The sequence below is a fragment of the Orcinus orca genome, chromosome 18 (genome assembly GCF_937001465.1).
Source record: "Orcinus orca chromosome 18, mOrcOrc1.1, whole genome shotgun sequence".
Lineage (NCBI taxonomy): Eukaryota > Metazoa > Chordata > Mammalia > Artiodactyla > Delphinidae > Orcinus > Orcinus orca.
Genome location: NC_064576.1, coordinates 76,152,809 through 76,179,157, shown reverse-complemented (window position 1 = coordinate 76,179,157; position 26,349 = coordinate 76,152,809). Strand labels below are relative to the sequence as shown.

General features: G+C 42.6%; 1 protein-coding gene across 5 annotated transcripts in view; it reads left to right on the top strand.

Annotated features, from left to right (window-relative positions):
* The first annotated feature begins 6,024 nt into the window (after positions 1–6,024).
* Positions 6,025–26,349, top strand: part of SGCG (sarcoglycan gamma) — a 44,829-nt gene continuing 24,504 nt past the window's right edge. For 2 of the 5 annotated variants that reach the window (XM_033409329.2, XM_049701328.1), the window contains exons 1-2: positions 6,025–6,163; positions 25,416–25,610. In XM_033409329.2, the coding sequence (XP_033265220.1) occupies positions 25,416–25,610 (195 nt within the window). In that variant the 5' untranslated portion in view covers positions 6,025–6,163. Of the gene's footprint in view, positions 6,164–18,366; positions 18,415–18,474; positions 18,785–22,878; positions 23,984–25,415; positions 25,611–26,349 lie in introns of those variants that run through there. The other 3 variants (XM_049701329.1, XM_004281789.3, XM_049701330.1) reach the window with 3 other exon arrangements.

The following is a 26,349-nucleotide window of genomic DNA, read 5'->3' as shown; positions in this document are numbered from 1 at the left end:
CCTGTGCTCCACAACGGGAGAGGCCACAGCAGTGAGAGGCCCGCGTACCGCAAAAAAATAAATAAATAAATAAATAAAAGTCTGCCATAAGGTAACTGTAAAAGGAACAAATACTATCTCGGGTTTTTAACCGAGATCTTACTTGGAGTAAGATGGACCGTGCTCAGATGATGCTTCGTGCAGAGAAGGAGAGGTGCCGCAGCAGAAGAGCCAAGGTTCCAGAAGCAAGCGGACGCCAATCTGCACAAGGAGGGACAAGTATTTGGAACCCTGAGTCGCGCGAGGACTGGGAGAGGGCAGGACAGAGGTGGGAGAAGAGGAGCAGGGCGGGGTGCGGGGCGGCAGGAGGACCACACTCTGCACAGGTACTGCAACAGGGAAGAACGACTTTGACTCCATGTGAGCTCTGTTCCTTTCGCTTTAACCCTTGGGCTCTGTTTAGTCAGGCTGGCTCTGCACCTTTTGTAAAAGAACGTTGCCTAGAGCCTGAAATACAAAGGACACCAGCCCATTCTCAAAGCTCTGGCCTTTAAGAGTCTATTCATGTAGAGGCACAGCTGCAGAATGTCTGCTTGGAGGTTCACAGGAACATCACGGCCTGACCTACCTGACAGCTGCAAGAACAAAGGATCCTACACCAAGAAGTCTGCAACAACTAACCGCCTCCCTCCCTCACCTTGCCTTTAAAAATGCTTTGCTGAAACCCTTCAGAGGGTTAGAGGATTTGGGGGCAGGAGCCTCCCATCTCCTTGCATGGCCTTGCAATAAACCTTTCTCTGCTCCAAACGCCAACGTTTCAGTTTGTTTGGCCTCACTGTGCGTTGGGCACATGAACTTGTGTTCGGTAACAGTGTCTCTTCCTCAGAACCCCCAAATCTTGAGATTGGTCTAAAACTCACAGAACGTTTAACGTGAGTGGTCGCATTATGGAAGACACTGAATGACCCAAACGCTTCCTCTAAGGTGATGCAGGAGCCAAAACAAACCTGTTAATTCTTAGAAAACTCTTTCTGACAACAGAACATATTTCCAAAGAAGACTGCAGAATCTTCTCTGGAAATGTTAAGGCTAAATTAGTTATACAAGAGATTAAAATGATGCAAGTATAAAACCAGTTGAAGTTATCAAAATCTGCTAAATATCTTCTTTAGTATCTTTTAACTTGTTTCTTGTGATTCTATGATTTCCTTTCTTCAAAAGCTCACATATTTTAAAATATTAGACACCATTAGAAACAAGAATTTCAGGTACTGAATTTAAATACGTCTGTAAAATTCCCTCATGCACATGGATTTCATTAAGTTCAGTGAAGCAAATAAAACCTGTTGTTATGAAAAGGACCTTTGACAGCTCATAATTACATAAAAATAAATGCACCAGTTGAAGAGTAGAATAAAATTAAGATGTCAGCATTGATGAATCTCTTAACTAAAATTTTTAAGAAGCACTTTAAGACTCAGTAACTTTTCCCTGTTTTGTGTGGTTATATTAAAATGGTAACAATTAATTTTGCAGCAACTTGACAGTAATTATTTAATTCTTAACACATCGTGGAAGGTAATTTTTAGAAATGATAGACTAAAATATATATTTAAATCTGCTTAATTAAACCATGAAAGACTAAGATGGAAAATGCAATAAGAATTCAATTTAATTCTAAACCTGGACTAAATTTATAGATTAGAAGTAAATGATTGGTTCTAACACATGTACGTAAGGATTACAATACTAAAATGAATACTAGCTCCAGGTCAAGCAGCTAGTAAAAGGCATTCTTGGCAGTGGTAGCAGCAAGATTCCTTTTGGTAAATATTGGTAGCTGACAACAGGACAGATGTGTGTTGCAGGCTTCACTTAAAAGCTAGGCTCAGATCAAAATCCATCACACGTGGTAGGTATTGCACTGACTCTGTACACTGCCTTGGGTCAGTGTACAATATGGTCATTTTAACAGCAGTAATTCTTCCAATCCATGGGCACAGTATATCTTCCCATCTGTTTGTGTCATCTTCCAGTTCTTTCATCAGCATCTCATAGTTTTCTGAGTACAGGTCTTTTACCTCCTTAGTTAGATTTATTCCTTGTTATTTTATTAATTTTTATATGATTGTAAGTGGGACAGTTTTCTTAATTTCTCTTTCTGGTAGTTCTTTGTTAGCGTATAGAAATGCAGCCATTGAGTATAATATTAGCTTTGGGCTTATCATATATGCCTTTATTATGTTGAGGGATTTCCCTCTAGAGCCACTTTGTTGAGAGTTTTTATCATAAATGGATGTTGAGTTTTGTCAAAAGCTTTTTGTGCATCTGTTGAAATGATCACATAGTTTTTATTCTTTAATTTGTTAATGTGGTGTATCACACTGATTGATGGGTGGCTACTGAACCATCCTTGCATCCCTGGGATAAATCCCACTTGATCACGGTATATGAGCTTTTGAAAGTATTGTTGAATTCGGTTTGCTAATATTATGCTGAGGATTTTTGCATCTATGTTCATTAGTGATAGTGGCCTGTAATTTTCTCTTTTTGTGATATCTTTGTCTGGTATCAAGGTGATCCTGGCCTCATAGAATGTGTTCCAAAATGTTCTGTCCTCTGCAATTTTTTGGAATAATTTGAGAACGACAGGTCTTAACTCTTCTCTAAATGTTTGGTGGAATTCACCTGTGAAGCCATCTGGTCTTGGACTTCTGTTTGTTGGGCTTTTTAAAATTATTGATTCCATTTCAGTAATGGTCACCAGAGCTCTATGCTGTAGGGCTTCCTCCTATGTGGGCTGCCCAGGCCCTTCTCTTGTAGCAGGCTGACTACTGTGGGCATGCTAGGAGGCTTGTCTGACCTTTGTTCCAGTCGGTTGCCAGGCCCTGCCTTGTGCAGAGGCTGCCAGCCGGCCGTGGGTTGGCAGGTCCAAGTCCTGGCACAGCTGGATACAGGGCCAGGAGAGTCTTGGTCCCGGTGCCAACCTGCTGGCGGGTGGGGCTGAGTCACGAGGGAGTGACCTCCTGGTGGGCTGGGCCAGTCCTGTCGTGGTTGGCCGCAGGGTCCATGGTGTCCTGGAGCTGGTGATGGGGCCACGTCCTGAGGTCTCCAGCTGCAGGACCCTGGGGGTCCTGGAGTCGGTGTTAGCTCTCAGGCGGGCGGGACAAGGGCCCAGGGCATTCCAGGGCTGGTTCTCACCCCTTGGTGGGTAGGGCTGGGTTCTGGGCCCACCCAGCTGCCTGGCCTGAGGCAGCCCAGGACCGGTGCTGACCGGCTGGTAGGTGGGGCTGGGCTCTGGCACTAGAGGGAGGATTTCAAAATGGCGCTTACCAACACCTCATCCTCATGGTGGGATGAGCTCTGCACAATGGCTGCTGCAGAATCCTCACCCCAGGCTGAGCGCTGCTACCTGCTGCCTCTCTGCGAGGCTCTCCAAGATCAGCAAGTGGGTCTGACCCAGGCTCCCTCCAAGTTACTGCTCTGCCCTGGGTCCTGCAGCGTGTGAGATGTTGTACGCGCTCTTTAAGCATGGAGTCTCTATTTACCACAGCATTCTTCTCTCTTTATCCTTGGTTTTCTCTGTTAAATTTCTAGCTAGTCTACCACTGAGCTCTTTGCTATCATGGAGCTACAAGCCTCTTCTCAATTGCGTATTACCAAGCTCTCCATCATTTCTGAGAGTGCCCTTCCCCACCATCTCCTCCAAATAAAATCCATCTCCTCAGGGAGGGCTGTGGAACTCCCTGCTTAGCCTGCCTCTGCCCCGGGCAGAACCTCGCCCCACTGCTCCAGAGCTGGAGGCGGACACAGTGGCCTCCTCTCTCACCATGACCTCCCAACCCTACGACTAGGGCGCTGATTAGGGACTGCAGCCCCTAGTCTCCTCTCCTCTCCGAGTATGGAACTGCCCCCTACGAGGGAGCCAAGATGGGGACAGTAGTGGCCCCATATCCTTGGCCTGCCACACCTGGGGGAGAGGTTCCACCCTAGAGTGGTGGCTAGGTATGTGGGAAGTCCCAGACCTGTTGGCCACACCTGCCTGGAATAAAGCTTGTGCCTGCAGCTTGCGGGAGGGGGCTGAGGATGCTGGAGGCCTGCCCCTTCCGAGGAGAAGCCAGCAGCGCAGACCCGGACCTGGAGGAGTGGAAGGCCGTCTTCTTGGCTGCAGCCACACAGCACATCACACTGAGCCGGGGTGGCGCAGATTCAGTCCTAGACCGAATACCCAGATTCTCGCTGTTCTTACCAAGATTTAGTAGATTCTCATGAATGAATGTTTCTCCATGTACTGTATACCCTCAGGACAATTTCCAGAGACTTTAAATAAATGTTTTTAAAATAATTTTCACCACTCACTTTTGATTGTTTCCTGGAGAGAGGGTCTACAAAGAGCCTCACATCACCATTCCAATACCTTTTCTATTTATGTTCACTTCTATCATTCATTTAAAATTTTCTCTTTGTGTTTTACAATCTAAGTAATATATTAACCTTCTGCATGTAATATATTCATAAATATGTATAAGATGCAAATAACTGTACATGTCCTGTGTTGATCAAAATATCTCAGATAAGGTGCTCAATCAAAACCATTTGGAGAGTTCAGACCTTGTACACACCCCTGGCTTTTTCCATGTTCCACTTTGGATATATTTACCTTTTCCATCAGGGAAATCATGGCACGTGCTCTGGGTCCTTGACGCTGTCACCATCCCCAGCAGGAAACTATTGCCAGCTCTTTTTTCCTAAGCCAATGAGAGAGATGATGTTGGCTCTGGGATCGTGTCAGTTTCGGCAAGTAGAATACATTAATAACTTTTACACTATTTGACACAAATATAAAATCAGCAACCTTTACTGTATAGTATGGACATTTTTAGAGCAACAATTCCCAATTCTTTTTACTATGCTGCCTGTGAAATATGTAGAAGATTATTAATCCATCTTTAATAGCACATCTGAATCTACAGCAATCTTACTTATCCCTGTGAGAGTAAATTTTTTTAAAGAATGGTTGTCACTATCACCTATGAGGTGGAGAATAATTAATGAAAATTTTCATTGGACTTTTCTGGGAAAATGGCTTTTGATTTCCACCTGTGAAAAGTCTGCTTTAAAAAAAATGTAATCTAAGAGTTGTAAACATTTCTGCCTTGCAATTATCCACTTGGTTACGTGAAAAACATTTTTAAATACCCCAGCGTCTTTGTGTTTCCATTTGCTTCCAGATAAAACAGCGTTATCTCCATTTAAAAATTCACAGAATACACCAGTAGGACCCTTTCAGGAATGTGTTTGATAATTTACCTCCTCAGTACGTTCACCAAACATCTGCAGACACCCCGGCCATTCCCCAGACACAAAACTGCTGGAACCAAGTCACTCTCCCGTGCGGAGGTGTCAACAAGTAAACAGATGACAGACACAGAAGCACTACCAGGAAAACCCTATGCCTTATCTTCATTTGAGCGAACCGCTCCAGGCTTTAAAAAAGAAAACAAATCGTAGTACAGCTGCTATTCCAAGCAGCGGGTGGGCGCGCAGTCCCCTTGGTGCTGCGGACAGAGTTTCTGCAAACCCCGCGGGGGCCGCCCAGCTGCCAGGCCCCGGCCCTGCTCGGTGTCCGGAGCCGCAGAGGCTCGCGGGGGACAAGCCGGGGGACACACCGGAGCCCGCGAAGGGCCGGGTCCCCAGCAGGGCCGCCCTGGCGCGCGCGGAAAGGGCGGCGCCGGTTCTGGTACCTCGTGGGACGAGGGCCGAGGCGGGAACACCGGAGCTCCGACCCGCACTGCGTGACGCGACGCCGCTGCACCGGGAACGGCTGGAAGGCGCCCCCGCGGCGGCAAAGGAGACGGGCCGGGGCCCAGCGACCCACGGGGACGTGACGCGGGGTTGGCACGTGGACGCGCGCGCCGGGCGGGCGGGCGAGACGCTTCGGGGGCCCCGCGCGCCCCGCCGAGGTCTGCGGCCCCCGCCCGCCCGGCGCCGGGTCCCGGGCGCCCCGAGCCCGCGCGGGGATGTGGGCCCTCCCGCCCGGGAGCGCAGTCGCCGCGGCGGCCGCCGAGGACGCAAGACGGAGCCGCGGCCCGCGCTGTCCGGGGAGAAGACGGCGGCCCTTCCGCCTGGGACGACGGGACTTGCGGCGCCAGCCCGCGCCGCCGGACCGCGGAGAGCAGCGCAGGTAAGGAGCGCAGCCGCGGGCCACCGCTTCGCCGTCAGCTGCCCGGTTTGCAGCCCCTGAGCTGGCCCACGCGTGGGCAGGCGCCCCCAGCCCGACCCCGCACCTGATCCTTCCGCCGCTGCGGCCCGCGGGTCCGGGGGGAAGCCACGCAGTGTAGTTGGGGCCGTCCGCCTGCCTTTGCCCCAGATAGTTTTGCCGGCCGAGCCGCCCTCGGACTGGACTTAACTTCGGGGGAGTGACTCATGTTCCGTGAATTGGTTTTGCTCATCGCGTCGCCCTGGGTTACTGACCGGCCCGCCCCCGGAGTTAGGCGCGAGCAGACTTGAGGGCTGACCCGGGCTTCCCGGGGCGGGGCGGGGCGGGGCGGGGGGTGGAGACAGAGAGCCCTGAAGTCACGTGTCTCACACCCGCTTCCCTGGGGTGGTCCCTCCAGCCTCAGCCACTACCCACCGAGTACCCACGGTTGGTAGGTACATATTTGCGTGTTATCACTTGGTTAAATCGGGATTAATTAGAAAGTTGATAGGAGCCGTCGCTGGATAGTTGACTGGGACAGTCACGTACGGTTTTTCTGGGAAACAGCTGCTCGTCCCGTGTTACCTGCTGTCGTAGGAGCAGATGTTATAGAGATGGCACTCTGTGTAGATGCGTGGTATTGTTGTACTAGTGCTGTTGGGTGTCCCTTAGAGCGAGTAAATCTGTGGAAAACAAGGGAATTGTACTTTTTCAAGTAAGCCTTTTTCTATGGCTCTCTTGTGCTTTTCTTCCTTGAACATGAGCAGGTTATTTAAAAACTATGAAAAATAGATTTTACAGTATTTGTCAAATATTTACTTAAGCTGATCTCTTGGTTCTTGGTGATGGACTATTTTACTGGAAGGTTCAGTGTGTCTGGTACTAAAACTTCCTCTGGAGAAAATGTGCTTCCAAACATTCCAAACAAAATGATTGCAAAGTGGCCCCCAGTCCACGTGTGTAAAACATCCCGCAGTGAACTTTTGAGGTTGTAGAACAATCATGTTTTCAATTATTTTACTTTCTCTGAATCTTATGTTCTTTCCATTTTCAGTGTTTGTTAGAGCTGAATCAGACATTACACACAATATTTAGTAGATACTGCACATAAATCATTAACACAGATAGTACACTTACACTTCAGGCTTAGAAACATAAGAAGGTGCCCTGCATAGCAATTGTAATCTATGAATAATGTTTCTTTAATCTCAGAAAAAATGTAGTGATGAATAATCCATTGAACAAATTAGATTCGTTAGAACTACATAACAGACTATAAAAGGAATAAAACTCACATTTAACCAATAACTTGTTTGCTTTTTTAAACTATGAAAACACCTCTCTCACACATAATGAGGATAATGCTCATTTCATTTTTAAAGAGGCATTTTATTCCTGTGGCTAGATCATATTTTAAATATATTAAAAATATATATGTACTATTACATTTTAATCGGCACCATTTCATTTTCTTCATTCTGATTTTTTTTAATAAACCTGTAGGTTACTTAGAGTTTTGTTTTTAATTTTATTTATTTATTTTTGGCTGCATTGGGTCTTTGTTGCGGTGGCTTCTCTTGTTGCAGAACATCGGCTTTAGGTGCGTGGGCTTCAGTAGTTGCAGCATGCAGACTCTGTAGTTGTGGCTCGAGGGCTCTAGAGAGCAGACTCAGTAGTTGTGGCGCACGGGCTTAGTTGCTCCACGGCATGCGGGATCTTCCTGGACCAGGGATCGAACCCATGTCCCCTGCATTGGCAGGCAGATTCTTAACCACTGTGCCACCAGGGAAGTCCTGATTTTTTTTTTTTTAATTTATCAGACCCGCGTTTAGTCTTTACTACTTAAGATTGTGCCCTGCAAGAGCTCCTGTCTTACTGTGGATAACATCTGCAAGTATCTACAGACATAGTTACAGTTAAGCAAAAAAAGGTAATTGTATTTCTTTCTCCGGAATTGTATTGTTAGAAAGTGATTTATGTGGGAATGATCATTGTAGTGTAACAACCCAAACATTTAATTTTCTAGACTTAGGAAATGGTACTTTGTGATTTTTTTTAAAATGCCCATTTCATTGTCTTCTTAGTTAAACTTATACGAAGTAAACACAACTGGTTATGTGCTCTCAGTGATACAAATACAGTGTTCTCTGTATAGACAGCCCTCCTTCGAAGTATATTTGCATATAAATTTCTGAACATGACACCTTCCAAATTAGGAAACAAAATAACTACATATAACACCGTGTCTGTTTAGCATATCATTTTGTTAGATGTGAGGGAGATATTTGTACTGGAATAGGAGGCCACAGGAAAAGGAGATAGTAAAGAGATGCTTCCTAAGTATTTTAAGGTCATGGACCCCTTTGAAAGTCTGGTGATAGTTATAGATGTGCTAGGAAATGCCTGGACGTGCATACCTACTTTGGATTCAATTTCAAGAGGTTAACAGCTCTCTAAGCCCAGTCTTGGACTCTGACCAAGATCACTTAAATTAGATTTTTAGCATGTCAGTAGGCTTCGTTGCTGCACATACAAAACCCTAAGTCATTCCATTATATCAAAACATAACTGCATTAATAATTACCTTAATAATAAAACAATGAAAACTTAATTGGAAAAGTAACATGAACCAGGTATTAATTTATAAAAATGTGCTTATTATCTTTGTCTAATGTTGGTTGCTAAACCCTTTTTTTCAAAAATAAGGTCTCTGAATGAGAAAAGGAAGAATTTTTAAATTTGAAAAACTCAACTGAAATCATATTGCATTGAAGACAAAGACCTAAGGAGCAAACAGATATGAAAAGGCTAGGGCTGTTTACAAGTCATATTCTTACAAAGAATGCCTATATGAATCGTGGAGCTATTTAGGTGCAGTTCTGTGGGTTGTGTTGGAACTCAGGGTCCTGACCAATGGCCCCTCTTGGTAGACACGGTTTCCTCCTCTGTATCCTTCTCCTTTAAGATTCATGACTCCGTCTGTTTGTTTGAAATCTCTTAATTCAGGATGAATTGAGGGAAATATCCAATAAGTTATTCTCCAGAGAATCTCCTTCTCAGATGTACCCCTAATAGCTTGCTCCTTTACCTCTGTCCTCTGGCATTTGCCTTAACAACAAAAGGGCTGTGTCCATGCCATCGATTGAGCTCCTGCTTTAACACAGGCACTTGAGGAATTCCATTTCATCCCATCTTCACAGGCACCCTGTGATTAGGGCCCCCCTTTACACAGGCGGAAACTGGGCCACAGAGGCTGTCATTGGCCCAGGTGGCTGCTGGGCGGAGCCGGGTAATAACAGAGACCTGCCTCCAAACCCGTGGTTCCCACTGCAGCACAGTGCCCAGGACAACCTTCCCACAAGCCCTGCATTTCACTTTCCTTATGGATGCAAAACAGCTCAAACAGCCAGTCCATGTGACTAGGGCGAGTGATTCCTTGAATCAAGGGAAAAGAAGACCAACGTTTAAGGTTAAAGTGACGTCGTATAAAAAGTAAGCACCACTAACCTTCACGCCCTTAAAACCTCACAGAATCTGTCTTTGGAAACACTGTAGACACCTCCTTTAGGTCTTCCTCCTCTCATTAAGTGTATTTCTTTGACTTTTTAGTAAGTCAGGTAAATATAGGCGATTGATAGAATAATATCTTATTAACACAGTATTCTATTAGCAAGTATCGAGGTGAGTTGAGTATAGTAGAAGGGTGGTTTAGCCCACTGTACTTCCTTTTTATGAAAGATTTTAATTTTGTTAACATTTATCCTAATCTGCCTGGGACAGTTCTGTCATCCTTTACACAGGATCATGTTTCACTACCCCATTTTTGCCTGTCTTCCTTTTTTCCTTTCCTGCCCTTTCTTGATGGGTCCTAGACCAGACTTTCTGTACATTTCATGGGAGGATTTAGAGCACATATTTGTTGTAAATTTGGTCAAACTCACACCCACACACGGTGCAGGCTCGTGGTTGGTACAGGCTCTGACTTTGCTGTCTTTCCATCCACAGCCTTGAGGAGGGAGGGGCCTCTCCTTGTATTTCCTTCCATGGCAGGAGCTCTGGCCTTGCTCTTCCCAGAGGCCAGTTATCCCTGCTGGGCACAAAGATTCAGGCTTGGCCTCTGGGCCCAAGAGTGGGTCTCCTCACCTGCTGCCTCCGCGCCTGTGAAGCTTAACCTCCCACTGTCTCTGACTGTGACTTCTGTCCGTATTTCTAGCCCTTGAGAATTTTCCACTCTTTCCTATAAGTTTGACTGTATATACTTTTTAATTAATTAAATCATTTTTTTTAAATTGAAGTATAGTTAATTTACAGTGTTGTGTTAGTTTCAGGTATACAGCAAAATAATTCATTTATACATTATATATATATATATATATTCTTTTTCAGAGTCTTTTTCATTATCGTTTATTATAAGACATTGAGTAGAGTTACCTGTGCTGTACCGTAGGTCCTTGTTGGTTACCTATTTTATGTATAGTAGTGTGTATCTGTTAATCCCAAACTCCTAATTTATCCCTCCCCCCAACCTTCCCCCTTTGGTAACCATAAGTTTGTTTTCTATATCTGTGGATCTATTTCTGTTTTGTAAATAAGTTTATTTGTATCATTTTTAGATTCCACATATAAGTGAGATCATACAATATTTGTTGTCCTCTTTCTGACTTGCTTCACTTAGTATGATTGTCTCTTGGTCCATCGCTTTTGCTGCAAATGGCATTATTTCATTCTTTTTTATGACTGAGTACAGTTGATTTTAGTTTTTTGAAGGTGGAGGGGATGGAAGAATGTAATATAACTATCAGATTCACTTCTTGAATTGACAATGCTAATTAGACACAATAAATTTATTTTTAAAATAGTAAAACCAAAGTAAAACGTGACCCACAATACAGTTTATTTCCAGTGGGTTGTATCAGGAGGTAGAAAACTTTTTCTGTAAGGAGGCATGTAATACATACTTTAGGCTTTGTGGGCATAAGGTCCCTGTCACAACTAACTACTCAGCTCTGCAGCGTTGGCCGCCATGGGGATCCCTAAGAGAATAAGCATGGCTGTGACCTGGTCTCACTCTACCTACAAGGACAGGTGGCGGGCCTTATTTGACACACAGGCCATTGTTTACCAAACCCTGACCCATACTAATGAAAGCAGTCAATTATTAAGAAATATGTTTAGTTGTGGAATATTTTTCAACATAGACTGGAATATATGTAAACATTCTTTTTTTGAGAAATCACCTCATACAAAATACTGCTTAGTCGTCCTCGAAAGATTTGGCAAAGAAGGAATCAGTCCCTTTTATCCTGACTTTGCTTTCTCTTCTCACCTCTTGCTTCAGGGAATGAGATAATACACAACCCCTGTGCCCCCCTGCAAAAAACAAACAAACAAAAAAAAAAAACGTTGCTTTCCTCGCTGGAGCTAAGAATTCAAACTGAGTAAATTAATGTTTGTAAACTATGTCCAGGTTGTAAAAATTAATACAAATAAGCGTTTCTCTTTTTTTGAAAAATCATATTGTAGTAGCTGCATCACTGAGAATATACTCTACGTGTTGCATTACAGTAAGAATCATCCCTGAGTTCCCTCACTCTGCAAAACCGTTGCAACAATGCACAGCATAGAAAACTATATGAGTGACCCATACTTTAAAGGGGAGGTTGCATTGCACCTATCAGTAAACCATGATCATGTGCATGGTTTTGATTTTATATTTTTATTACTTCATACAATAATCAAATGAGGTGAGCCAGATGAGTAATTGTTCTTTAAGAAAATAAGCAAGAAATAAGAATTGGAAATAAGAAAAAAAAAAAACCCTAAAAAATATTTTATAAAGTTTGCCTTTTTGGCATTTGTAAGATTTTATAATTTCATTAGACTAAATGTTCTTAGTTTCGTACTGGAAAGGATTCCAGACTTTTCTATGTTGCTTAATTTAAAAAATATTAGCTACATATTGAAAAGTGGTGTTATCCTTTATTTGCTACACCTTAAACAGTTGGGAGATATTTTCCAACTTACAGATTTCGGTTATTTGTAGATTTTTTTTTCAAATAAAATAGATGCCCAGGGTGATGAAAGGGAAGGTATCTGTATATACTTTGGTTAAGAATATTTTCCTGCAAATAAACTACTTTTTTTTTTTTTTTTTTGTGGTACGCGGGCCTCTCACTGTTGTGGCCTCTCCCATTGCGGAGCACAGGCTCTGGACGCGCAGGCTCAGCGGCCATGGTTCACGGGGCCAGCTGCTCCACGGCATGTGGGATCTTCCCGGACCGGGGCACGAACCCATGTCCCCCACATCGGCAGGCGGAATCTCAACCACTGCGCCACCAGGGAAGCCCTAAGCTACTTTTATTAGATTTAGAAAGTAAATGCAAGGCCTGCAGGTGTGCTTCACTAGGAGTAGGACAGGAGAAGACAGCAGAACCCAGAGAATCCCACAGGTATAGCCTATTTGTTCCAAAGGCAGATGACTTCAGTGTGGTGGTGCTCACGTGCCTCTGTTATTTCTGTGTGTAAGTTAGAGTAGCAAGAGTGTCCCGTAAAACCTGAGCAGTGTGCTGGCGGGGATGTGATGCAAGAGGAACTCCCATTCACTGCTGGTGGGAGTGCAGAATGGTGCGGCCACTTTGGACGACACTCTGGCAGTTTCTACAAAATTAAACACGCTCTTAGCATATGATCCAGCAATCGTGTTCCTTGGTATTTACCCAAAGGAGTTGAAAACCTATGTCTACACAAAAATCTGCACCCAGGAGTTTATAGCAGCCTTATTCATAATTGTCAGAATTTGTTGACAACCAAGATGTCTATCCATAAACGAATGGATAAACAAACTGGTACATCCAGACGATGGAATGTTATTCAGTGATAAAAAGAAGTGAGGTATCAAGCCACAAACAGACATGGAAGAACTTAAATGCATATTACTAAGTGAAAGAAGAAATCTGAAAGAGCTACATACTGTATGATTAAAATAATATGACTTTCTGGAAGAGTCAAAACTATGGAGACAAAAGCGAGAGAGAGGCATGGACATATATACACTACCAAACGTAAAATATATAGCTAGTGGGAAGCAGCCGCATAGCACAGGGAGATCAGCTTGGTGCTTTGTGACCACCTAGAGGGGTGGGTTAGGGAGGGTGGGAGGGAGACGCAAGAGGGAGGAGATATGGGGATATATGTATACGTATAGCTGATTCACTTCGTTATAAAGCAGAAACGAACACACCATTTTAAAGCAATTATATTCCAATAAAGATGTAAAAAAAAAAAAAAACTATGGAGACAATGAAAAAAGAGCAGAGGTTGCCAGATGCAGGGAAGCGGTGTGAAAGAGATGAACAGACAGCACAGAGGATAATGGGGCAGGTAAGAAATATTCTCTATGAATCAATACAGGAGGAAAGCTGGACAATTCACAAATATGTAGGAGTTAAACAAAACGCTCCTGAACAACCAATCGGTCAAAGAAGAAATCAAAAGGGAAATGAAAAAATACCTTGAGGCAAATGAAAATGACAACACAACATAAAACCTTTGGGGTGCTGCAAAAGCCATGCTAAGAGGAAAGTGGGGAGCAAAAGTGCCTACATTAAGAAAAAAGAAAGGTCTCAAATAAATAACTTCATTTTATAGCCCAAAGAACTAGAAAAGGAGATCGAAGTCAGCAGAAGGAAGGAAATAAGAAATGTCAGAGCAGAAATAAATGAAATAGAAACTAAAAAGACCATAGAAAAGATCAATGAAATTTGGAGCTGGTTTTTTGAAAAGTAATTAAAATGTACAAACCGTTAGTTAGACTAAGAGAGGACTCACATAAACAAAATCAGAAGTTAAAAAGAAGTCATTACAGGGCTTCCCTGGTGGCGCAGTGGTTGAGAGTCCGCCTGCCGATGCAGGGGACATGGGTTCGTGCCCCAGTCCGGGAAGATCCCACATGCCGCGGAGTAGCTGGGCCCGTGAGCCATGGCCGCTGAGCCTGCGCATCCGGAACCTGTGCTCCGCAACGGGAGAGGCCACAAAAATGAGAGGCCCGTGTACCGCAAAAAAAAAAAAAAGTCATTACAAACAATAGAACAGAAATACAAAAGATCATAAGAGACTACTATGAACAATTACATTCCAACAAATTGGATAACCTGCAAGAAATGGATATATTCCCAGGAAAAATACAGCCTACCAGGACCAAATCAGTAAGAAACAGAAAATCTGAAGAGCCCAATAACAAGTAGGGAGATTGAATCAAAATAAAAAAATCTCCCAACAAAGAAAAGCCAGAGACCAGCTCTGGCTTCACAGGTAAATTCTACCAAACGTTTAAAGAATTAATGCAATTTCTTCTCAGACTCTTCCAGAGGAGTAAAAAATGCGAACACTTTTTTTTGCATTTTTATATTTTGAATCCATCTGGTCAAATTGGAGGAGATACAGGAGATGATCATTTCAGAATGGAATGTGAATGTGATCCGTTTGATCATGTCAAAGTAGGCAGGGGAAATGCTGATGTCCTCGGTTGGAGAGCAGAAGGGTGGAGAGATAGATGCTCTGTCATTAGGGACCAAGAAACAAATGCTTACACAGACTGGAATTTCAGACGTGACCACGGGTAAAACAACAATAGAGAAAAGGAGAGGAAGGCTACTGGGTGATAACGTATATGAACTCAACCCACAGGGTGAGTCTGGAGTTAGTAAATCGAGCTATAGCAATATAAAGTTATTTGAAGGTCAGAGGTAAGTATGGGGAGGAAGATGTAAGTAGTGACCTCAGAGCAGTGGACGTGGGGATGGCAGGGAGAAGCGGGAGACGTCGGGGTTTATCCCAAGCCCTTCTGATGGATTTCCTCTCCAGCGTGAGCCGGTTCTGCCTTGGTAATTACTCAGTGGGTTTCCTGTCATTCTGATGGGCACACGCCACACTTCCATTCTCTGCCCAAAAACTCTATACTTACTGGAGCTGCAAGATCTGTTCCCTATAATTATACAAAGTTACATGTTCATGGAATAATACTTTTTAATGATTATGACTCACTTCAGACATTACCATCAGATAACTTTTGAAATTTCAGATCATGCTCCGTTTTCTCTTCTGAAATCTAAAAGTTTTCTATTGCTTTTAGTCTTTCCTTTTCTTATCTCTTATTTCTCCAGCATCCCGATGGTTTTATCCCCTCTGTCTTCCCTGAAAACACTGAATTAGCCCTTTATACTAAATATTGACTTCTAAATTCCCCCAGAGTACCATGAAAAACATAAAATACCTACATTCAGTAGTCTAGTAATGTTTCATTTTTTATTGACATGGCAACTCTGAAGGGAATATGAATTATCTTTGTTAAAATGCGTACACTTGGATCATCCCTATTTAAAAATAATCAGAGAAGCTGGGTGAGAATCGTCCAGGTAATTACATTAATTACATTCCAGATGAAAACTGCGTTTTCAGTTGTGTATGGAATCATTTGATCGCTTCATTTTGCTTACTTGAAAAGTCTGTGGCCACCTATTTTGAAGACGTATAGCTTCAATTGAAAGTGCAAATAATTCATATGGTATTTTTTCAAGGTTTAAAGTTTATCACTTACAAAAGAATTTAATTTGATTTCACATTTCATTTGCCCCGAAAGCCATCCCTTATTGCTGTTATACTGACCTCTTCTGGATAATTCTTGTAATGTCATCCTGATTGTATATGTTAGCTCTATTTTTTTTTTTTTTTTAATGTTACTGTGCACTATAGAATTGATATCATAAAAACCAGAGTCTGGTGTAACTACAAAGTTCACCTAATTGAGGGTTGACTCTAGGTGGGTGCTGAGAGGGGAGTTCATGGTCCAGTAGAGAGAACAGGTCTATAAACCAATGATGGCAATGTAAATACAGACAATTATAATACATTTAAAAATCCATATACAGGGGCTTCCCTGGTGGCGCAGTGGTTGAGAGTCCGCCTGCCGATGCAGGGGACGCGGGTTCGTGCCCCGGTCCGGGAAGATCCCACATGCCGCGGAGCGGCTGGGCCCGTGAGCCATGGCCGCTGAGCCTGCGCGTCCGGAGCCCGTGCTCCGCAACGGGAGAGGCCACAGCAGTGAGAGGCCCGTGTACCGCAAAAAAAAAAAAAAAAAAATCCATATACAAGGCTGCCTCTGAAAAGGTAAAAGATGAGAAAAAGATGAGAGGTGACTCTAAGCCGAGGTACAGCCAGGCAGCCGACAGCACTGTGACTCCCATGGTTTCTTATGGAGCCCAAAGGAAGGGGACAGGTGAGATGGGCAGGGCTCCACCGCAAAGGTGCGTGTGCCTGTCCAGAACCTGGTACCATATCCTGACGGCTTGCTGAAGGGCTTGAAGCAGGGCGGTGATAAGGACAGAATTACCTGTCCTCAGCGTTTCTCTGGCAGCCCCAGGTATAAGGTGAGCACAGCGGGGCCTAGAAGCAGGGAAGCAGGTCGGCTACACACAGACCAGGTCCCGCAGTCAGGGGGGCACTGATGGGTGGAGAGGGAGGCAAGGCAGCAGGAACTGGGGAGCTTAGGGACTGGCAGGCTGGTTAGCGAGGGAGATTCCCAGATCTGTCGCCCCTGGTTTTTGTGGAGGATGGATGAAAGAGCGGGTCTGGGCAGATGATAGAAGTGTGGCCTGGTCTGGGGAGATTCTGCCATACAGGCGCTCACAGCTGCAGTTAGCGTATAAAGCCACAGGCGCTGTTTAAAATGGGCCTACTGTGTATTCATCAACTTCAGCTGGGCCCGGAACGTGGCCTAATAGGTCTCACTAGTAACTTTCCTGCCAACTCTTCAAGGCAACTGCACCAGACTTCTCGGTTCTCTCCAAACCTTGAATTATCTTATCTGAAAGTCACTTCTCTCCACGCCCTTAGCAGCTCTAACCTTGAACAAACTACTTTACATCTAGTGGAGGGTTAGACCAGTTTTCTTTAAGGACCCTTATAGCTTTAAGATGTTATGATTCTGTTGAAAACAGATGAGACGTGTATGTGAGTTACAAACCCGAACTAGACCTACAGTGGAAACTTTGAAGATCTCGTTTCAATAATCTCAACTATGCTAAAAAATCAAAAGATTTCTCTTTTCTCGAAGTCATCCTCCAGCAGGACCAAAAGTAGAAGCCAGTAGCGTTAAATGAATCTGTGAACGTGAATGGAGATCCAACGTACAACTTGACCAATGGCCTTACAGAGCAGCCCCCAATGCTGAACAGTTCATTGCTATAAACCAGTTAACTGACGGTGGAAAGGTCCCTCAGTAAGTAACCTTTCAGTGTGACATTTCAACCAGAATATTGAGTTAGGAGTTTCAAATGTTGACTTTTCAGACACACAGTAATACAGAAGTACCTCTCATAACATCACTGTTAAATATAGTAGATATTTTTGTTGAGAATCGGTAGTTGTGCCATGGTTTTATGTCTAAACGAATTGCCATGATGAGAAGAATAGTAACGTGTGAAGAATTCATGGAAGATTTTCAAATGTCTTATAAATAAATGTACGATTAGTTGAAGCTGTATCAGCTTTTCCTGTAAGACCTGCAGCTGTTGGTATTAAGAAGCATCAGATTTCAAAAGAAGTTCCAGCATAAATGAATAGAATAAGAGGAAAGGTCTCCTGAGAAGAAAATAAAAATTAACTGTATGGATTACCATTACATTGCTTCTCATGATCAAGGTTTAGTGCTAAAATGGGAATTTAAATGTATAATTTAGTCAGTTTTAATTCAGACTCTAAAAGTAATGCAAAATAAAAGATTAAGGGTATTTGAGATTTTGATATTTGTTCTGTGTTCTTTACACCTTATAAAAATTGAATGATCTACTTATCGTCCTTTTTAAATAAAGGTAAGACAACATAACATCACCTTGTTACATTCACATAATTTGTTAAACAAAATATAAATTTAGTTTACTTAGAAAATAACTGTGATGATTTTAGCATAGAGTTTACCTTCTGTTTATTATGATGATCATTATTTAAGGTTTTCTCAAATGTTAAAGTTTTTTCACTTAAAAAGAAGCCTAAGGAAAGTGGTTTTTAAAGAGTGACTGTTACATGAGAATATGCAGTTTACTTGGAGGAGAACAGTATACATTTAATACCAATAAAGTTCTCAATGTTGCCTGTGAATTTGAAGTGATTTTTTATGAGATTTTTGTCAACATTAGATTCTACTGGAAACGTGTCCCAGAAGTTTTTGCTGTTCATTTAAGGTAAAGTTCATTTTAGAAAGTTACAATTACGTAAGACTGTCCTGATTCAGGGTTTAACTGGTGGTTTCGTAGGAATTTTTTCCCTCTTGGCACACTTAGTGCTGTGTTCTGGAATTGGTGCCCAAACAATTTTAAGTGTGGTATATGAGCTGTTTGTGTCACTAAGTAAAATTAGATGCGCCTGTTGCTAACAACCGGGGATGAAACTTGAGACAAGGCCAGGCCAGGGAGCCTTTTCTTTCAGGCTGGTTGGTGAACTTGAACTGTCCCCGCTCACTCAGCGAGTCGTGGGACAGCCTGAAACACTCTTGTCTCAGAAGGATCTGGAGCCGTGCAGTTAATTCACAGTGTGCTTTTTACAACATCTAAGGTAAGTAATCGGTTTTTATTTGGGTCTTATATAATTATAATGTTCAATTTAAAAACCAAATAGGTATGAGGCTTCTTGATTATTTTTTACCTTCATAGGTATCATAATAGAAAATGAATTTTAAATGTTGAATAAATTTAGCTCAAAATGATTAAGTATTAAGTATCAACAAACTGTACTTAACGTCTCATTTCAAGTTTCTTTCAAGTTATTACGACTACTAATATGCCACCTGTTTTTATCAGGATTATGCCCTTTCTAATAGTTTTAATTTGTATCAATAGAATACCATGATAGCATTTCCGTATTATCGGGCATTCAATCGTTATACTGTAATTAATCTAGACAAAGGATAATCTTTAAGATCACCTGCTGCTAATTCTACTCTTAAACTTCTGTGGCAGAATTACGTTTGATCTACATGTTGTCCATAGTTTTGTTACGGACATTTAAAAACAGGGTAAAGTTCATGAGAACAGAAGTCCAGGTAGTTTGATACATTGAGAATAAGCAAAGCAAGAGTAAAGTACCAAGTGTGGCTGCCCAGCCCTCCCTGGATGAAGAGGGAAGAATGTATCTCTCCCTAAATCTGGAATAAATAACGTGTTGCTCAAAATATGTATGAAAAAGTAAAAAGAAGTCGAATCAAGGTAAACTTCAGCTTGTTTAAAGTGTCTGTTGATTCTGGTGGATCCTAAGTTCATTAGGGGCCTTAGAAGACAAGTTTGCAAAGAAAGTCGTCAAGAAAGATAATAGGGAAAAAACAGCTCAGCTGGCTGGAAGACGCGCCAGCAGGATGGAGTAACTCACTAGGCGGGAAAGGAACTACAAAACGTACTGTGTTTATTTTTTGCTTATTTTCTTGGAAACATTTTGGATCCATAGAGCCACTTAACCGCCTCATGGTTCCAGTCGGTGTTAGTCTTAGAGGTTCTCGAATTTATCTGAGGTTTCTTTCAAAGCCAAAGGAAAAGTAGTATTTCAATATATTTCAATATCAAATTCCAAAGACTAACAAATCCAAGTTTCCCAAACATGCTGGCTAAGCTTGCAGCTAACATGCTGCAAATAAAATTGTTCTATAATGTCCTTTAAAAAAAATACACACTCCAGTCACTAAACTAGATTGCTATTATATTGAAGATGAAACTCCAAGAATAATTGTAAATTATGAATGGGTGCCCATTTGGTTGAACTTTGCACATTTTGTTGGACCCGGGTAGGGTCTTCTCCATGGCTTCTTCTCAAGCCAGCCCAGCCCTGCTCACCCACCATGAACGTGGTTTCCCGGTGGGGAACCCTCAGGACCTGCCTCCCGCTTCTTTCTGTCCTTCCCGCCTCCTTCTCCTCCCAGCCTCAAAAGCATCCGGTGTTGCTCTTCTCTGGACCCACTTCGGGACCAGATCTCTCTCTGGTGTTCTCATGAGCTTTGTAGAATTCCTCACCCACTGTCCTTGCCATTCCAGACTCCAAGCTCATCTCCTATTTCACATGTCATTGTGCCTTGGGGAATTTTATGGGAAAATAGATGCAGGAGTGTTTAGCCATCTGCGGATTTGCAAGGGTCGGTCTTGAGACTTCTCCCCAAGCCCCTCACAGTGCCCGAGTCCACTTGACTTTGGTCCGGCTGGTGTGCTGTGCACGCTGGTGAAGGAGATGGGCTTCCCAAGGGCTGCATGTGCCCAAGGCATCTGTGCTTTGTCCTGAAGCTGCTGGGATAGAATTAGTCTTGGGGAAGGTCACTCTGGTTGTCATGGAGACTGGATAAGGGGCGTGTCAATGTAAAACATTGACAGATGGCCTCAGCTGAGGCCTGGAAAACAGACCCCGGGGGAGAACCAGCAGGAAGAAGTCGTTGCCATGGAGACCGTACCTAAAACCCAGCCTCACCTTTGTGACTATTTTAACTCTATTGTAAACATTCGCAGTGAGTTTTACATGTGAAACATCTCTGAAAAAGCACACTGTCAAGAAGCCTGATAGACCACTTGAGTTGGTCAATTGACCAACTGATTGTTGATGGGTGGACAGAATTGATCATATCACAGAGCTAAGAAGGCATGACTTTGGAACTCAGTCTGGTTTATATGGTAGCGAAAGGGAAATACCTAAGATAGTATGGTTGAAAAGCAAAGGTAGGAACAGTGCTTTTCTGATGCTAATTTCCTCCCAAATCCAACTCATCTATCAAGGTAGAACTTTATGTGATCTTGAACCTTAACATACACTGTTGAAATACAGAGTGCTAATGGATGAACATTCCTAGTAGAGAATGAAGTAGTGTGATGGTCACTGAGATGTGAAATGCAGGAACTGTCAGCCTATAATCTATGACCTATGCATCAATCACATCATTATGGCAATAAAAGGGCCAGGAAAATAGCAATGTGTAAATCTATTATTTTCCCCTTTTGCTCTGTGGGTTCCGGTTATTTTCCTAGCAGTTTATGGAGTTTCTGTTAAAGTTGGTATGAGACACATATGAAGTGTGGTAAAGAGGGAATGATTTCGGTTTTCAATCATAACATTGGACCTAGACGTGGGGACCTATTCCACAGATACATCGTAAATGAGAACATACTTCATTCTGCCTGCCTGCCTTTAACAAATACGTATAATTGAGTCCCTACTCAGTTCCAGGCACTACTGTAGGTGCTGGTTATATTGTGGTGAACAAAACAGTGAACAAAACATCCTTATTTTGGCCTTATTTCCACCAACTTCAACTTCTGGACCTTGATATTACCCTTTAGTCAAATACTATATAAGGACATCGTAAAAGCTTCAAATATCTAAGTTTCTTTAATAAAACCAAGAATAAAACACTAAGAAAATATATTTGAATTGCCCATCTCTATAAACTTAACACTGCTTTAAAATAAGCCTCTATCTGAACTAAGCAAACATGTCTTTTAAAACCACAGTTTTGGGGCTTCCCTGGTGGCGCAGTGGCTGAGAGTCCGCCTGCTGATGAAGGGGACACGGGTTCGTGCCCCGGTCCGGGAAGATCCCACATGCCGCAGAGCAGCTAGGCCCGCGAGCCACGGCCGCTGAGCCTGCCTGTCCGGAGCCTGTGCTCCGCAACAGGAGAGGCCACAACAGTGAGAGGCCCGCGTACCACAAAAAAAATAAAAATAAAAAATAACTGAACTCATTTCTGAGGAGTCTGTTTAGTTCTTTTTCAAACCCACCTTTTAAAAAAATCCTTTTATATTAGTTCCTTTTGAGCATCAGCCATGTATTTATCATTTCCGTGTCTCAAACTCCTGGCGACAGCCTATCCAGACCAGGCATTCAGTAAATGTTAGTTAAAATTAACAATGTCATTTAACAACATTTAGGTAGTGGACGCTGTATTCAGTTACTATACTATGTACTATGACAAGAATCAAAGAATGTAGAAGGCAGCATTTCTATCCTTAAGATGGTTTTATTTTAGATAATAAATTGGTAACCATGAATTCAAGAGCATATGAAAACTTATATTTTTGCAAAACATACTATAATGTTCCATGTCTGGAGCCTTACGCATTAAAATATTGATAACTATATTTAGAGAGAAGCATTTAAAGCTAATCAAAATTAAGGATACCATCAACATACTTTAAAGATGGTTAACAGGGAAAGGGGTGGGAAAATTTTTAGTTAATTAATTAATTTATTTTTGGCTGCGTTGGGTCTTCGTTGGTGCATGCGGGCTTTCTCTAGTTGCAGCGAGTGGGGGCTACTCCTCATTGCGGTGCGCGGGCTTCTCATTGCGGTGGCTTCTCTTGTTGCGGAGCACGGGCTCTAGGCGTGCGGGCTTCAGTAGTTGTGGCACGTGGGCTTCAGTAGTTGTGGCTCGTGGGCTCTAGAGTGCAGGCTCAGTAGTTGTGGCGCACGGGCTTAGTTGCTCCGCAGCATGTGGGATCTTCCCAGACCAGGGCTCGAACTCGTGTGCCCTGCGTTGGCAGGTGTATTCTTAACCACTGAGCCAGGAGGGAAGTCCCCATAAATTGTTTTTGAAATAAAGGAGCCTATGGAAATAATTTTTGCTCAAGATGTAGTAAAACTCAAAATTATTTACCTTGGAGTATAGATTTTTAAGTTCTAACATAAAATGTTATCTTATTAATTTTTTGTCAAGGGTCTATAAGTAGATCTTAAAGCATAATGCGTTGTTCCAGAGCAGTTTCTTGCCAGCATGAATACTAATACTTTACAGTTATCTGACCTCGAAGTGATAAAGAACTGGTGTCCTTTCCAATGATAATTTTAACACATATCTGAAGGAAGCTAGCTGAACCTGATAGCCTCTGAAAGTCTCTAACAGAAAAAATTGAATATACAGTGTCAAATAAAAATGGAAGCCATCATGAGTCACCGTTAGAATATAAGCTAATAATTTATTAAAATAACAACGTCCACTTTTTAGAACAAAAAAACTGGAGTTGAGTGTTCTGCCTCATCATTTTAAATCATGCCTGTCTAGAGTAAGATCCTTGTTCAGTGCAACACATCTAACACTGGTAAATGGCAGGTTAACCAAAAGAGTTAAGGGGGGCAATGATAAAACGTGGCTTTGTTACCCAAACTCAGGCCCAGGTGCCTGCCGCTCAAGCAGCCCTGTTCACACTTTGATTTTTAGCCCCGGAAGACCCATTTGCATACTTCTGACCTCCAAAACTATAAAATAATAAAACTATGTTGGGTTAAGCTAGGTTTGTGATAGCTTTACACCAGCAATAGGAAGCTCTAGATAGGAACAGAAATATGTAGCAAGTGGAAACCATACGTGTGCGTGCGCGCATGTGCATGTGTATACACACACACTTAGAAAACTGCTGTTTTTATCGATCTGTAGCAATACTGTAAATTAATGCACTTGCTTTAAATTCAGATTCTCTGGCCACCCTTCCCAATCCAATCGCAGACTCTTAGCCTATCTTTTACAGAAAGTGTGGTTTTGCCACCATTATTTAGATGACAAGTGCTTTGAAATAAATATAACAGAGTGCTGTGTTGGGAGTGAGTGGGTGTCTGGGGAAGACTTCTTTGAGAAGGTGTCATGTGAGCAGGTCTGAAGCTGAGGAGGGAGCTGGCAGAGGGTTTCAGGTGGAAGGGATGCCCAGGAGTGAGTCCTGACCTGAGGGTTCACCTGGGCTGATAAAGAGTGAATGGGGCGCTGTGAGCAAAAGACCAACAGCTGCAGATGAAGAGGTGAGCAAAGGCTCTCACGTAGGGTCTGGGAGGTGATGGAGGAGGTTGGATGTTCTCAGTGGGGAAAAATCACGGGAAGGTGTGAAACTGTAGAGTGACAGGCGCTGACTTACATTTCACATGTCTGCTTGTGGGTAGAGAGGGGTTTCCAGAGGGGAAGGAAGGGAAGCAGGTTTGCAGTGGTGCAGATGACAGTTCGCAGTGGCTGGCACCAGCGCGGTAGCCGTGGCAATGGAGAGAAGTAGACAGATTTGGGATGCAGGTTGAAGGCAGAGCTGATGTGGGGCTGTGTGGGTGGTGATGGACTTTCTAATCCAAAAAAAGACTGGAGGGGTCAAAGGTGAGTGAGTGAAGAATGCCCTCATGAAATTGTTAACCCCTTAGGTTTTGAATAATGCAGATTGTCAGTCCTGAGTGTTTGAAAATACTGAGCGATGAATAGCACCATTTTATACAATCAGCTAGAACACGGGGAAATGCCTGTTGTTTGGTTGGAAAGAAATTTATAGAATTATTTTGACCATAACATTTTAAATAAGGACAGCTCCAAATCACTCCTAAAAATAAATGCATAAAAAACCTCAGAGGAGAATATTTTATATGATTCATCATTTTGCTACATTTACAATCAGAAAAGTCATCATAATTTCTAATCTTAATTTAAACAGTTAAAACCATGTTCTTTTTTTCTTTGTGGAAAGGGGAAAATTGAGCAACTTTTAAAAATCTCTTCATAGAGTTGAAATTGTTACTAAAACTCTTAACCTCATTTACATAAAACAGGGAATGTTTGTAAACATTTGTACACGTGCACATTTTGATCTTTCTTGAACTAGGTCAGTACTTGGGAGCTTAATTATAGGCCAGAGTTGGTGTGGTAGGTATCTTGAAAAGAGCCTTTTTAATTCTGAATAATTTAGTAGCTGAAGGAAGATGTAATTTAATCATTTGGCACAAAATTGAGTAATTGGATTTTTTCTTCAGAAGGCTCTTGGGTACCAGCTTGATTTTCCTCCCACTGAATCTTTTAAGAATGTGATAACTGGATTGTTGTAGGTTGGTGCTTCAATTGCAAGCTTAATCTTGCAGAATTTTGAAAGCTGTATATGTATTGATTTTATTGATCAAAATCTGAAAATATAATCACTGGATTTCAAATGCATTTGTCATATCTAAATACATTGCATGACAGATTATCGCTGTGGTTGAAATACAGTGACATGTTTCAAAGTAATAGCCAATGCTCATTTTAAACATCACTAATTTGGGAAATTTGTTATTGGGGTAAAAAGTATTTTGTGGGACTAATGGTCAATCAATATTGACAAACAAATCCTCTTTCTGGCCATGTGTCTCTCCCTCTCTCCCTCTACCCTCCTCCCCCCTCCCCCCTCCCTTCACCCCCCCTCCCTTGCCCCCCACCCGGTGGCAGATGGTACGTGAACAATACACCACGACCACAGAAGGCACCCACATAGAGCGGCCAGAGAACCAGTCTGTCTACAAAATCGGCATCTATGGCTGGAGAAAGCGTTGCCTCTACTTATTTGTTCTTCTTTTGCTCATCATCCTCCTTGTGAATCTTGCTCTTACAATTTGGATTCTTAAAGTGATGTGGTTTTCCCCAGTAAGTATTTTTTTTCCTGATAAACATGTTCTTGGGCTTCCCTGGTGGCGCAGTGGTTGAGAGTCCGCCTGCCAATGCAGGGGACACGGGTTCGTGCCCCGGCCCGGGAAGATCCCACATGCCGCGGAGCGGCTGGGCCCGTGAGCCATGGCCGCTGAGCCTGCGCGTCCGGAGCCTGTGCTCCGCAACGGGAGAGGCCACAACAGTGAGAGGCCTGCGTACGCAAAACAAAACAAAACAAAACATGTTCTTGTTTAGTTTGTGCGGTCACTCCATCCACATTGTATCAACAGAAGCTTCCTTTCATGCAGTTAATGTTGGTTTCCTGTCTGGATCAGAATTTTCAGTAGCAAAAAATAATAGAACATTCACTTTTCTCTTTTACCTTTTTTAAATAATTTCACTGCGAACTGTAGCGTGTTGGTTTTCATCGCAGTGCTGTATCCTGGTTGTGTTGGTGGCTGCCCGAATCTGTACGTATGTTAAAACTCATAGAGCTATAAGCCTGAAGAGTCCATTTTATGGCATCTTAATTTTTAAAAAATTTTAAATAGTAATGGCAAGATTTTTTTTTTCTGACATGTTGGTGGGCTCTTGCATGTTTGTTATAAAGTGATTACTTAAATCTTATATGCATTTCCTAAAAAGTCCTTTGTATTTACACAAGACGTAATAAAATACTGAATATTGAATAAAAACAAAGTTTTAAATAAAGTGTTTAAGAGAAATACAGTAAAGT